Source organism: Colobus angolensis, unplaced genomic scaffold (assembly GCF_000951035.1).
Source record: "Colobus angolensis palliatus isolate OR3802 unplaced genomic scaffold, Cang.pa_1.0 Scaffold262, whole genome shotgun sequence".
Classification (NCBI taxonomy): Eukaryota; Metazoa; Chordata; class Mammalia; order Primates; family Cercopithecidae; genus Colobus; species Colobus angolensis.
Window position 1 is genome coordinate 4,717,199 of NW_012115844.1, and position 15,445 is coordinate 4,732,643.

The 15,445-nt window shown below is 42.3% G+C and overlaps 1 protein-coding gene across 1 annotated transcript in view; it reads left to right on the plus strand.

Moving 5' to 3' along the window:
- The window catches only part of CLNK (cytokine-dependent hematopoietic cell linker), a 188,651-nt gene that overhangs the window by 5,199 nt on the left and 168,007 nt on the right, over positions 1–15,445 (plus strand). Inside the window, exon 2 of the mRNA XM_011947358.1 lies at positions 9,994–10,046. Coding sequence (XP_011802748.1) covers positions 10,033–10,046 — 14 coding nt within the window. The 5' untranslated portion in view covers positions 9,994–10,032. The remainder of the gene's footprint in view (positions 1–9,993; positions 10,047–15,445) is intronic.

Sequence of the window (15,445 nt, forward strand, 5' to 3'; positions counted from 1 at the left end):
GTATTAGTCCATTTTCACACTGCTGTAAAGAACTTCTCTGAGATTGAGTAATTTATGACTGAAAGAGGTTTAATTGACTCACAGTTCCATATGGCTGGGGAAGCCCCAGGAAACGTACAATCCTGGCAGAAGGGGAAGCAGGCACCTTCTTCACAAGACAGCAGGAGAGAGAAGAGTGAGCAAGACCATGGAAAACTCCCTTATAAAGCCATCAGATCTCATGAGAATTCACTCACTATCATGAGAACATCATAGAGGGAAACAACTCCCATGATCCGATCACCTCCTTCCTCCCTCGGCACCTAGGATTACAAATCGAGATGAGATTTAGGTGAGGACAGAAAGCTAAACCGTATTACTACTACTATAAGTTGTATTACTCTTTTCCAGTCTTGTTTGGACTACCTAGGCTTTTGTGTTTCTCCTTTGGATTTTAAATTTCCTTAAAAAATTTTTCAGGCTCTCCTGATCATGAAACAGCTCCTCAGAAAATCACCAGCATACACCAGGTGCTTAATAAATGACAGTTGAAAAAAATTAGAGTGCTTTTGCCATTGGCCTTTAGATGTTCATGGGAATGGTGGGGTTTACTGGATCTATCTTTACCCCTACCTTCACCGCAGGGTCAGCCTGTAAATTGTGGTAAATATATAGCAATCCCTAAATCTTAGTTTATTTTCCTATACTTTTTGTCCTCTGAAGTTTGCCTTCAGTACCATCTCAATGCATTAATCAATCAATGGAGAAACAATCACAGTTGGGTATGTTCTGATTTAATCCAGGCCTAGAAGTGCCTACCCCTAATCAGTGTGGTTCTGCTATCATTTATGAAAGCCAAAAAAATAAAATGGGGGCGACACAGAGGTAAAGTTAATAATAATAAAATAAAATATCTGCTAGGATTTTGGCAAACTTGGAGACTACTTTTCTACAGTCTCGTTTTAGGTGAACAGTAAAAATCATTTTAATAATAAGAGCAGAGAGAAGGAAGATCCAAAGAAAAGAGAAGGAGGAGGAGAAGTAAGAAAAATGAAGGATAGAGGAAGGAAAGGAACATGAGAAAGCTAAATGAACAAGAAAAAGGATAAAGGGTCTATTCATCACAAAATGGAATAAAAGGAGAGAAAGAATCTTACCACTAAAGGAAGGAAACCCTTTCTGCAGAATCAGGCAGCTGAAGAGAAAAAAGGAAATGGTTTTTGAAAACAAAACTCAACAGGAGTAATAAATTCAGAAACTATAGATTGCATCAGTTCATTAAGAGTGTTTTCAAAATCATTTAAAATAAAAAATGAATGCACAGTCACATTGCCTTGAGATACTTAAGGGAAGTTACTCATTACCAAGACAGTTGCAAAATCTTATAAAAATATGTCATATGTAATAGCAGAAAAACTAGGAAAGCACTCTCTCCTACCCCTCGAAAAAAAAAAAAAGAAATCTATAATAACAATCCATTTGACTTCACATGCCTCCACTCAATGGAAATTCAATAAAATTAAATGTTATATTTAATTAAATTGAACTGATTGACCTGACTGGGGTATAGAATTAGAAATCCAATCAGCATATATTTTCCTCTAAGTATGAACATCTCTAAAATGTAACTTTCTCATTTTTGATATGAAAATTAAAGAAATATATATAACTCTGAATTGTAACCAAATTAGTATCATCTGTATCTGAGAAATCTTGATTTTGACATGTTTACTCAAAGCTCCTACATGTGTGTGCAAACACACACACACACTTCTGGCCCTCTTCTCCAAATATACACACATCGCTCCCTTTCTCAATTCCAAAAATCATTCACCTTTTTGGATATGTGTGACGTGGTTCTGCAGAAAAAGTCAGATATGTATTGTGTGGGTTTGATACTCTTTTCCTTTTTTTCCTGTTTTAATGAGAAAAAAAGCCTTAAGCCTTAATATAGACCTTATTGTTGATCCTTGACCCAGTTTTCACTGCACAGCTACCTCCTACCTTCCTGATTCATTCAAAGCTTTTCTTTACCATTCACAGTTTGCTTTTGGTCATTTCCTATATCCAGAAGGTATGTTGTGGATATTATTAGAGTGATGTTTCCTAAGCTTTAAAATAAACAGAGGCCAGTATTTTTATAAGAATTATCTTCTAGGAATAAGTAACGAATGTTGGGGAGCAAAACAATTTCTTTACCCTAAAAGCATTTTTTTCTTCATGAAATATTAATTTTGGATCAGGTGAAACGCAGCAGCAATATTTATGGTAAATGTCTCTTTGCAAGCTCAGTTTGGTAGTACTGGTGAATTCCCAGTGGATAACAAGAGTTCTCAAGGATAACAAGGAAATGCGATTTGTTGCATTACATGTTTCCAATTGTTTAAACTGCTTGTGATACCATAAGGGTATTAATTATTTTTGGATTAAGACACACGTGAAAAATCCAGCCTATTTATAAAACAAGTCTCTGCTTCTTAAAACATTCACTCAGACCCCAGGTGGGTTCTGAGCTCAGAAGCAGGCATCCTGGTTTTACTGCCCAAATCGAATGTATGTTCTTTGGAAATCTTATGGACACTTTCATCTGCAGCACGCTGTTTTCTTTATTCCAGTTTTCTGAAATATAGATGTGATTCTTTAACCCTCAAATCCATTATCTTTTTTTTCATGCTTTAAGTTCTGGGATACGTGTGCAGAGCCTGCAGGTTTGTTACATAGGTATACATGTGCCATGGTGGTTTGCTGCACCCATTAACTCATCATCTAAGTTTTAAGCCCTGCATGCTTTATCCTAATTAGGTATTTGTCCTAATGCTCTCTCTCCCCTTGCCCCAAATCCCCCAACAAGCCCCAGTGTGTGATGTTCCCCTCCCTGTGTCCATGCATTCTCATGGACATGAACACGGATAAAGCTGGAGGCCATCCTTCTTAGCAAACTAACACAGGAACAGAAAACTAAACACCACATGTTCTCACTCGTAAGTGGGAGTTGAACAATGAAATCAAATCCATTATCTTTACAAAACATTTTCAAACCACAAATTACTTAATGAGCTAATCAAATATAATCATTGAGACCATTTGCTCCAAAGTCATGAGGTTGTTTGGTCCAAACAGATGGTTGAGGCAGGGGTCTCTCTACTCAGGATGTGAGCCACCCTGTGCACCTCTCTTTGATATGGTCCCCTTTATACCTGGAGGAGGTTACCGTGAGCCCCATAGGGAGACAACACACACTGTTTCTCAAACTGGGGTTCATTTTGGATCCCCAAAGAGTTCCAGGTCAGGGTTTATAAATTCTATGGGAACTGTATTAATGAAATGAAAGCACAGAGTTCCAACCCAAAGTAAATTCATTATGAGCATATTCTGGCTCTTTTGCCTAGGCTTTAGGCCCTGGTATACACTCGGGCAATTTTATTGCCCATGTTGACGTTTGCAATTAGATTTGCATTGGCATCTAGCACTTAGTACAGTGGTGTTTTTTCTTGTTGGAGAAATAAACTGGCATCATTAAAACAGGCAGCCTCTCCTTGTGGACTCCCAGAGGACCCTGGGCTCCTTTGCACCTCCACACTGCTCCACCCAACATGGCTCCTTCTGCCTGGTCCCTCCCTGACAGTGAGTCCCTGAAGGTAGGGTGTGGTCTCCTCTGGAGACCTTCAGAGCTTCTTTCAGCTTCCCCACAGCAGACTTGACTCTGGACCTATTAATATCCCCATGCCAAGTGCCCTGCTGTGACTCCGGGTTCCACAGACAGAACTGACAGATGACACCTCAGTGTCACTTCTCTTTGCCCGAGAGAACTATGCATGGGCTTTATTTCTGTGGCTAACCAGGAGTAGAAACTGAAATAATTCCTATAGAAAGTGAATGCACAAACACCATGAGAAGTGCTCCATTTCTGGCGCATTCCAGCTTCTCAAGGTCTCCGAATCAAGGCAAGAAGATGTTGTATACTCTTTGATCTGGGTCAGATCTTGAAGCAAGACTCCTTGGAGAAAGACCTGCAAGACGGACACTCCACAGCCCACAAGTCCTGCCTCCCCTTCTATTATCATAGCCCATGTGGGAGTTGCGGTTACTTCTTTTATTATTATTATTATACTTTAAGTTCTAGGGTAGATGTGCACAATGTGCAGGTTTGTTACATATGTACACATGTGCCAGATTGGTTTGCTGCACCCATCAACTCGTCATTTACATTAGGTATTTCTCCTAATACTGTCCCACTGCCAGCCCTCCAAACTCCTGACAGGCCCCAGTGTGTGATGTTCCCCACCCTGTGTCCTTGTGTTCTCATTGTTCAACTATCACCTATGAGTGAGAACATGCAGTGTTTGGTTTTCTGTCCTTGTGATAGTTTGCTGAGAATAATGGTTTCCAGCTTCATCCATGTCCCTGCAAAGGACATGAACTCATCCTTTATATGGCTGCATAGTATTCCATGATGTATATGTACCATAGTTTCTTAATCTAGTCTATCATTGATGGGCATCTGTCCTATTCAACATAGTGTTGGAAGTTCTATCCAGGGCAATCAGGCAAGAGAAAGGGAGTTGGGGATACTTCTATGGGGAGTTGCGGCAAAGCTGGGTAAGAACCTGTTCCCTAGAAAGCTGTGTAGATACCTCCAGGACATATTTTTCCCTGTGTTCCCATAACACCTTATGCTCTATGCTCTCTAATTCCTATGATCTGGAATGTGACTGGCACGTAGTAAAACCTCATAAATAGTTGCAGATATGGTAGTAAACTCTACCCTGTACAATTGCAAGAGCCTGGACTTTACTTCTTCACTTCTTATAAATAAGACCTGAGAGGGAAATGGATGCTTGACATGATTAGAAACCTTTTCCATGATCAAATTGTTAAAATCTTTGGATGTGGTAGGTTTTTGTTAAACATTCCGCTAAAAATTGACTCAGAAATAACTCTAAGTATATAGAGGATTATTTACAAGCAGTGCCAGTTCCTAAACGTCTATTTAAGATGTGTCTGGAACAGCAAGGAGAATGAACATGTGATTATTTGGTGCTTTCCGTAAGAATGAGAAAAATCGGTGTGTTCAGCGACAAGCTGCCAGTAAGTGGTGCTGGCCAGATGGAGACGGGAATAGAATGACCCTCATGTCCACTCCCTTCTGCCTCCCTGCCTGTTAAAATACCTGGGACATTTAGACAATGTCCATACCTGGGCTTTTCCCTAGAACAACTGAATAAAACTTTCTGGGACGTTATATTTTTTAAGGTTTCCAGGTAATTCCAAAGCGTAAGCAGGTGCAAGATTCTATGATTACATCAGTGGTTATTAGCAGATACTTACCTCAAGATGCTTACCTAAGCATGTTTCATTTCTAACTAAATCCAGTGCCACTTTAAGGCACTTAAAGTGATATAAGGCATTTAATTACTCTTCAAGTTCAGGCTCATATTAATCACTATTTCCCCCATGTCTTAGATATGGTATTTTTTCATGTAATCCTCATAAGAGCCCTAAAGGTAGCTGTTGTGTTACCCCCATTTTACGGATAAGCACACGGAGGCTCAGAATGGTTAAACAGTTGTCCCAAAGCATAACTGTGAGAAACAAACTCACCTGTCCAAACCCAAAGAATGGACTCAGAGATCCGGAGAACAGCAAAAGTGAGAGTTTTAATGGTGGTCTTACAAGATCCAGTGTCTGGCATGCATTCACACCCAGAACAGTTTCAACAAGCCATTTATCCCATAATGTGCAGGTCCCTCCCCCAGTTCCTCATAGGCTGAGTGCTATGGGGTCACAATCTTCCCTGACGTTGCCTATTGATTGTTAGGCAGGGGCTTTAGGTGGCTTTTTTAGGGTTGTCTTGCTGCATTTTGTCACAGCCCACAATGCATTGCAATCTTAGTTAGTTCAGCTGCTCTTTAAGTATTTGGCTTATGATCTAAGTAGCTGGGTAGGCTAATAAGAACAGACAGAGCAAGCTATTTTGCATACTAGTAAACCTTTATCTTAGACTAAACTTCTTTGGTTCGGGTGAGGGCAAGTAAGGTGGGGGGAAGCTGCTTCTTCTGTAGTTTGCTGACCTAAGCCGATTCAAGGCACTTTGTCTTGGGAATGGACCACGGTATACATTATTTCCTTTATAACTAAAACATGTCTGATTTTGTATGAAATGAGGATCATAATACAGACCCTATGAGGTTACTGAGGTCGGGAGATGGAGGATATATAACAAGTGATCTGTATTCACTCCCTTGTCTTTGAAAACGCACACATGAGGAAGGGAAGGGGCTTGTATTCTCTACAATATATTACCTTCAAAAAGCCTGTGGACATAAGACTCTTTCTGACTGACTCACCACATCCTTTGCACAATGGCTAAGATCAGGTCAGAGTGTGGTACTTTCAATGTGTCAGCCATTCTGAGTAGAGCACAGCTGTTTACCCTGTAGAATGCCATCCCTTTTATCTTGCTGATGATACTTTGTGGCTAACTCAGCCTCTAGTGAGGGTCGCTAAAACCTCAAATTCTGCGTTTTTTTTTTTTTTTTTTTGAGATGGAGTTTCACTCTTGTTGCCCAGATTGGAGTGCAGTGGTGCAATCTTGGCTCACTGCAGGCTCCGCCTCCCTGGCTCAAGCAATTCTCCTGCCTCTACCTCCCGAGTAGCTGGGATTATAGGCGCCCACCATCACACCAGGCTCAGTTTTTGTATTTTTAGTAGCGACAGGTTGGCCAGGCTGGCCTCGAACTCCTGACTTCAGGTGATCTACTGTCCTCAGCCTCCCAAAGTGATGGGATTACAAGTGTGAGCCACTGCATCCAGCCTCAAATTCTGCTTTTTAAAATGTCAGAAGAATTTGGGCTCTCTCTATAATATTTTTAAATTCTTCTTATACAATAAAGAACTTGCATCTCTCAAAAGCTACTACTAGAATATTTTTAACTTTTATTCAAATTTTAAAATACAAGCCTAATAAGCACTGATATTGCTGATCAAATAATATACATATAAGGCAAAAATTAAGGATTCCTCCCTGATCCCTCCCGTTCCCATCCCTGCTATCCTATGTGTTAGCAATTTGGCAGAATCCCCTGCAATTTGGCTCTGCACAGAGCTCTATTGGAGAAGACAATAAACTATAAGAAATGTAATGACAGACTCTTAACTTTTGAAACCATTTTTGTCACCAAATATTGATGGATTGTAATTTTTTTAATGAAACTATTTCCATTTTTCTGAGCTGAAAAAGACCTATTTGGCCGAAGCTGCTCATTTTTCAGGTGAAGAAACGAAAGCCCAGAAAGCTCCAACGCCTTACTCAAAGCTGCACGGTGCATGGCAGGGCTGGGGCTGGAAAGCAGCTTCCCTGGCCACCTTGCCAGACCTCTGATTTGAGGCAATAAGCCTTGCAGGGAACTGTCTTGCATCTGTGGTCCCCTTACTCTGTACACAAGAACTGGCCAAGATCCAGGCACACAGGGAGCCGTTCATAAAGATTGGTTTATTTTGTCCCATTTCAATGCTACTTAATGCATTCAGAAGAATGAAGTCGCTGTATAAGCAGCTATCATTAAGAGGTAGATACTTTTAAGGGATGGGGGATGGATTTGTCCTGTATGACTGTAATCAAGTAATTTAATCTCTATAAGTATTAATATTCAAAAATTGGCCACAATTTTTGAATATACCCCACATATACCCCACACACCCAAATATAACATGACATGCTAAAGCACCTTGCAAACTCTGCTTTGTTATACAAGTAATTGCATATCCGTATTTCATAACATTTCTTAGTTTGTAAGACATTTTCATATGCGTCAGTTTATTTCACACTCAAGACGTGATGTAAAAGAAAGATATTGATGCTACTATTTATAAACGAGGAGGGACCAAATGTTCCTTCAAGGCCACACAGCTAGTTAATGACAGCACTGAAACTGAACAGAGGTCTCTCAACTTCCGGCCCAGGACCCTTCCAGTATTTGATGTGCATTCTTTGCATGACACTGATGAAAGTTCAAGTCCTCTTTCCCACCGCCATGATGGAAATGACTTCCAAATGAGGCTAGGCACTCTACACACTGCCATAGTGGGCCATCAGTGAATGAAAGGCTAACAGCTGCCTCTCCTTTCCCTGCTGTCAATATTGACCTACAACATAAGACGAGGAGATGAGGCAAGGGGGTGAGGGGCAGAGGAAAATACACAGGGTATCAGAGGTCATAGAGCTTAGTTGAAGTTCTTTAGTATGGGTTGCCAGTATAGGTTGAAGATCACACAGTTTAATTTCAAATCCTATCCCTTAGCGGGCATGATCCTTGATCATCTCAATCCAAGGGACCTTCCCTCATTATTTTTCAGGTACTACCAACATCCCAGCTACCGACCCTTTTAGTTTCACCAAAATATGCAAAGCCACTCTGGCACGATATGCACTGTAACATCTTCACACCTTTGCACATGATGCTCCATTTGCTTGGATCACCTTCTTTAATTTTGAGCCCAAAAGATCTTGACTTACCTGGCAAGACAAAGCTCAAATATTGTCTCCTCTATGAAGATGACTCCGGCTGGCTCTCCAAGATAGAGTTAGGATTTGTTATGTTTTGTTTTACAATTAACTGTTTTTTGCAAAACATTTTAATAACGGGAGGATGCCATGGAGGGATGCAGAAACTGTACTATACTTAGTTTTAAAAGTGGCTGAAGGGCAGGGACTGTGTCTCACTGGGCACAATATTTGCACAAAGTAAATTTTCAGTAAATGGTAGTTTCTCAGATGGATGAATGAATGAATGGATAGGTGGATGGCAGAATATACTAAAAATGCCTAAGGCTCAGTGGGGTGCCATATGCTGACAGGTTAGGAAATGCAAATTTCTGGGTCTCAGGACCTTGGCTCTTATTGCAGCTGGGTATTCTTAGTCACATAATTAAATCTTCCTGGGTCTCATTCTCTAACTGTGAAACCCACTTTCTACCCTACTCCCCTCATCTGGGAGCCCAGGGAAGCTGACGGATATTAAACCATATTAATAGCTCCTCGCTCTTGGCTTCCTGTTGAGTTTGGCCAATGGGAAATGGCATCAGGAGATCCAGGGCAGAAGAAGCGTGAGATGGGGATTTTCATTCCACCCACCACAGCTCCCTCCCTGCAGGTCCCACAACGGAAAGCCACAGCTCCTCTTCCCGCAATCCAGAAAGAGAGCCCTGTCTCTGTGTCCCAGTGCCTACCTGGTCCCCAAACCCCTCCAAGCCCAGGCATGTGACAGCCCCCTTTTATTACCACCCCCAGATACTTTACTGTCTTCTGTGGATTCCTTCTACCCTGCCAACACCTTTTAAATGGCCTCTTTATTAAGCTGTTCACAAATTACCCAATTTGAGAGTGCCATCTGTTTCTTGGTAGAACCTCAGCTGATATCCTTTACACCTCTCAGGGCCTTTGAGTAGATTACATGAGGTCATTGATATGAAGCCCTTACTGAATACTCCCACGGTCTCTGCTGCTAATTTATATGGTAAAGAACATTAATAATCTTTCCTAGGTGGGTGAATACAAGGCTCAAATAAAATGCTGCATTCTACGTAAAGTGATATAGAACTGTAACTTGCAATAAATATTTTATAGTAAAGCCACACTTGGAAACGAAAAGTGCCCCTTCTGCACGCTCTGGCTCGGAGCAGAGCCAGCCGAGCCTGGCTGATGCGCCCTCGGTGCCCAGGGGGAGCACACAATTGCACACCAGGGAAAACCAGGCTCAGTTTATGTTTGCTCAGCTCCCGGGGGCAGATGGGATGAATGCTGACAGAAAGAGGACAGCCTGTCAGAGAAAGAAATCCCCTCCCCCACTGCGTTCCAGAAATAAGCCAATTCTTGACCTGGATTGATTCTCTTTCTCCCATTTCCTCTAAACCAGCACCTGTATCCGATTTTACCAAGAAGCAACAGTGGCTTGTTCCCCAGAATTAAAACATGATGTGGAAGTTCCAGTAACGAGTTTGCTTTTGTTTTCACAGGCTGAATTGAAGATCCCTCTTATCTGCCGGGTGCCAAGAATGATGAACAGACAGTAAGTACCATGGGATCACTGTGAGTCCCAATTCCCTTTTCGTAGTGGGGACAGGAGGCGTTTTCTGGAAGATGAACTAAGAAATGATGCCACTGTGGCCACCCGTGGAAAGGGGATTTCCTGAGAGGCCGTGGCTGGGACTGTGCGCTTTGGTGTTCAGAAAACTCCTCTTTCCAGTAGCAGCATTTTCTCATGGACAGAGCACTTGCTCTCTCCCCGCATGGGTGTGTGGTGGGGCAGGGACAAGATACCCCAGCACCATGATGCTAGAAGGGCACCCAGTCAGTTTCCACCCACGGGTGTGAAGGAATAAGTAAAGGGACAGTGGTTTGTGCGCTTTTTCCCACAGGAGAAAGCCTGGAGTCCAACTTTCTCTTTGTGGACACCCCAAGTAAGTGGTGTGGTCAGTCTGAGACACCGAAATTTGTGCCTGATTTGAAAAAAAAAAAAAAAGCCATCCCTGATGTCTATAATATAGTAAAAAAAAAAAAAAAAAAAAAAAAGCAAGACTCAAACATTTAAGAAATACTTACAGTGAAAGAAAAACCTTGAAATTGGCAAACTTTGGTGGACCAGTTTTAAAATTAATCTCCTTATCTATTTATTTGCTTTATTTTGCCAGTCAGAAAGGTAGTTTTGTTATTCCTCTTTGGTGTGAAAAGCAGTGATTGTATTAGAAAGAGCAGGGGTTTCAGGGTCAGGCAGACCAGACCTACTTTAAATCCCTTGCCCTGTCATTTTACATCTGTATGATACTGGAGAATGATGATATCCTTATCCTCTGGATATGCAAGAAGTTCCTTAACCCTCTGAAAAGCAGAATTGACTCAGGGAGGAGGACTGCCTAGTTTCTAGGTGGATGTCCGGATCCTAGAGAGAGGCTAGGGGACAGCAATGGCTGTAACTCGCAGGTGGGCACTGGCTGGAGAGCTCTGGTCCAAGAGACAGAGAGAGCAGCAGATGCTGTGACAGCCCCGATAATCTCAGGTACCCATGGATGCCCACAGGTGTCCAGGTGGAGTGACCTGACTCACAGCCAAGCCCATGGGATGGGAAGGCTGGAGCTTCTGCTCTTCCTCTTGCCATGGAAAGCACAGCAGGAGCTCCCTGGCACGTAGTCCACAGATGGGCTCCTCACCCGAGTGAGAATTAAGCTCATCAAGCATCCCTTCTTGCCAGGAATTGTGACCTCCTTTTCCTCCTCAATCGTTGCAGCAGGACTGAGTGGCAGGTATTACTAGCTTCCTGGAAGGTTAGCTTCTTCATCTAAATGACTCATCTGAGATGGCTCAGAGCATTGAGATGAAGGTGGAGCTGGAATTCAAGTCTGTCTGACTCCCAGTTCAGTGCTCCTTCCTTTATTCCCTCGGCTGTGGGAAATGGAGAAGGCACCAGTAAGGGAGTCAGGGCTAATGTCAATCCAGGTGAGCGGGTTAACCTGTGGTTGCACCACAAAGGGGATGAACTCTCAGACCCTAATTAGCATTGGGGATAAACGTGGCAAACGGCAGTTTCACTGTAGGATAGACGAATTGGAGGTTTGTGCTGATGGCATAAACAGCACAGCAGGTGTATTAGTGTCCTGGGCTGTCTAACAAATTACCACCACCTGCATGGCTTAAAACACTGGGAATCTAGTCACTGACAGTTCTGGAAGCCAGAAATTCAAAATTAAAGGGTCAGCAGGGCCTTTCTTCCTCCAAAGGCTCAAGGGAAGAATCCTTCCTGGTCTCGTTCACCTCAGAGGCTCCTGACTTTCCTTGCCCGTGGCTGCGTCCCTCCCCTCTCTGCCTCCATTTCATGTGACCGTCTCCTCTCTGGCCATATTTTCTATTCTTCTTCTCACCTCAAACCTCCCTCTGGCTGTCTGATGTGAAGATATTTGTCATTGGATTTAGGGGTCACCTGGATAGTCAGAATGATTTCTTATCAAGATCCTTAACTACATCTGCAAAGATGCTTTTCCCAAACAGGGTCACATTCACAAGCGATGGGTATGGGGATGTGGGTGTGTGGTAGGGCCACCATTCAGTCCACGGCAGCAGCCTTTATCTTCACACTCACTCTGCTCTTCGGGAGCAATGTGGGATGGCTCTGAAATGTCTGGCAATGTTTGCTATGAGCGTCTGCTTGGCTTTGTAGCTAGCTGAGATTTCCACCCCTTCAGTCTCTGCTTCTATGCCTTTTTTTTTTTTTTTTTTTTGAGAGAGTCTTGCTCTGTCACCAGGCTGGAGTGCAGTGGCCCAATCTCAGCTCACTGCAGCCTCCAACTCCCTGGTTCAAGTGATTCTCCTACCTGAGTCTCCCGAGTAGCTGGGATTACAGGTGTCTACCACTATGCCTGGCTAATTTTTGTATTTTTAGTAGAAACAGGGTTTCACCATGTTAGCCAGGATGGTCTCAATCTCCTGACCTCATGATTCGCCCGCCGCAGCCTCCTACAGTGCTGGGATTACAGGCGTGAGCCACCGTGCCCGACCCTATGTCTTTTAATGATTTCACCTTACGCCAAAGGCCTCTTCTATAAGAGAGGTTTTCCCCTTTTATGGGAACTTTCAGCGGCTTTTTTTTTCAGCCAGGGAGTTGGTCTCTGTTGAAGATGGCTTCTCATCAAGCTTTCCAAAAGGAAGCTGTGTGGTTGCAGCTTTACAGTCACCTTACATTTGAAGCTGGCAATGCGTAGACCAGAGGACAGCCAAACCGTGGCCACTTCACAAACATTAGCTTCCTTCCATTAGGATGCGTCCATGTGGAGCCTACACACTTGACTATCTGACACCTCAACAGGAGGAGCCTGCCCTGAAGAATAACTCTTCCTCTTTCCCAAAGCTCAGAGCATCCTTTTCCTCACCTAGTCCCAGTCTCTTCTTCACTCCTTCCTCTTGTGCACCCTCAAACCAGTCAATCCATATGGGATTGCTGCTGGCCTGTCCCAAAATGAAAAGCAAATATTGAAATTAGAACCACCCCCCACCAGTGCTATTACACTTTAAAGAGAAATGCATACGCTGGCACCACACAAATGAAAGGTAAGATGCCCTAGGACGCTCCACGTTTTATTCTCCACCTTCAGGTTTCCTGTCCAGGGTGTCCTGAGCTGGGAGATGCTGTTGATCTAAGTGCAGGCTGCATAGCAGCAATGTCAGCATCACCAGGGAGCTTTCTAGAAATGCAGAGTCCCAGCTGCTACAGCCCAGCCCAGGCATACTGAGTCGGAATCCATACTTTTACAAGGTCCTCGGTTGATTCCTGGACACATTAAAGCCTGAGAAGAGTTGAACTAGAACAGGAGTTCCCAACACCGTTTCCTTCCCGGCACACTTGAGAACTTATCTACAGTAGTCACCAAAGCATGACTCAGAGAAGGCAGCCACATGTCAGGCTGCGTGTGAGTGTAGTTTGGAAATGTGTGCCCCCCATCACCACGTACACCAAGGTTTTTCTTTTGCTGAACCTTGTGGGGTAGTACTCACTTCCTCTGTCAAAATTATTAACCCAGTCAATTCAAGGTAGTAGATTTTAAACCTGAAGGAGCATTAGAATCATCAGGGAGGCTTTAAACAAAAGCAATTTCAATGTCTTTCCCCAAAGCAAAGAAACCAGAATAGTTGGACATCAGTCTTTTTTTTTTTTTTTTTTTTTTTTTTGGTGAAGGCTCGCCTGAGTGTAATCTACAGCCACTTTTGTGGAATAATGTCTCACAATTCTATAATCTGGAATTTCTTACAATTCTATAACCTGGAATCCTAAAATCCTAAGCAGACTTTGTAACAACAACTAATTCCTTACCATCTGTCTTAGTCTTCTCAGGCTGCTATAACAAAGTAGTTCAGACTGGGTAACTCAGAAACAACAGAAATTTATTTCTCACTGTTCTGGGAGCTAGGAAATCCAAGAACATGGGGCTAGCACATTTAGTGTCTGGTGAGAGTGCTTCCTGGTTCATAGATGGTCTGCTTGCTGTGTCTTCACATAGTAAAGGCAAGAAACGTGTCTGCGACTCTTTCATAAGGGTGCTAATCGCATTTCATGGGAGTTTTGCCCTCTTGGCCTAATCACCCCTCAAAGGCCCCACCTTTTAATACTATTACCTTGGTGATTAGCTTTCAACATACGAATTTAAGGGTTTCACAAACATTTAAATCATAGAAGTATCTCTCATTAAGCACTTTTATAATGAATAAATTAATAAGTATAGATGAATGGATGATATAGAAATATATATTATATATGTACACGTGCATGCACATGTCAACCTATGGGTATATATGTGTGTATATGTATGCAGACACACAATACAAGCATATGCACACATATTTGTATTTGATTGTATCAGTTCAGTCAAAAGCATTTATTTATTGAGTATATATTTCACACACATCATTTATAAAGATAAATAAGATCTAGCCCCTACCCTCAAAGAGCATTTGCCATATGTAAAGAGAACTCTTTCAGTATTAGATAGAGAGTGATGGGAAAACTCCACAAGTACTAAGAAGGGATCCTGATGTCATGATTCTAAATTGCTTCCGAAATTAGCAGGTTATTTTTCATCGACTTTCCCTGCAACAAAACTTGCAGCTTCCCCAGCAATCCATTAAACTGCAGAAAGCCTCATTCCTTGGTGCTATTAGAGAAGAGCAGACAGACCCACTAGCGGCCCCACTACACCGCTGGGGCTAGATAAGGGCATCTTGGGGTTTGGTTTCCAGTACCTCTTCATCATTCTGGACAGGACTGATAAGAACCTTGACGCTGTGGTTCTGAGTGCTTTGGAAGAGACGAAGTCACCTGAGTGATTGCTCCTGGGCTCTTTCCAGTAAGCCAGTGCCCTGCACTGGCCACCCAGGCTCTTTCGGGAATTTGGGTGAAAGTCACTCTTGCACATCCCAGATTGGGGATAGATCAGAGAGCAAGGGTCTCCAGAGTGTCCACTTTGAAATAAAGCTTAAACAATTATTAAGCTTGTTTTGTTCATTGCTGAAATTATCCAGTATTGATGGAAATTTCAGAAAACATACAAAAGTACAAAGAAGAAAATGAAAATTATCAATTATCCTAGCACCCAGCACTAACTTGCTACAGTTGTCTTAGTTTATTTTTCTATATCTATGTGTAATATCTTAAAATTTTAGAAAATCTACTTTTAAAACTCATTGTTTTAAGTCATTCATTTAATAACCATGTTTCCTTTTCTGAGCATTGTCCTACACAATTAAATTTTCTTTAAAATCATGGTGTTTTGAAGCTATGACTTAAATAAGGTTTACCACCCCTTCTCCACAATTTCAAAGTCAAAAGGCTTTGAAGTACTGAAAGGTTTTTGTAGCCAATTTGACAGCAAAACCTGACGTGCAACGAGGTAATGTATGTTCTTCATTTATCCCAATTAATCTGCC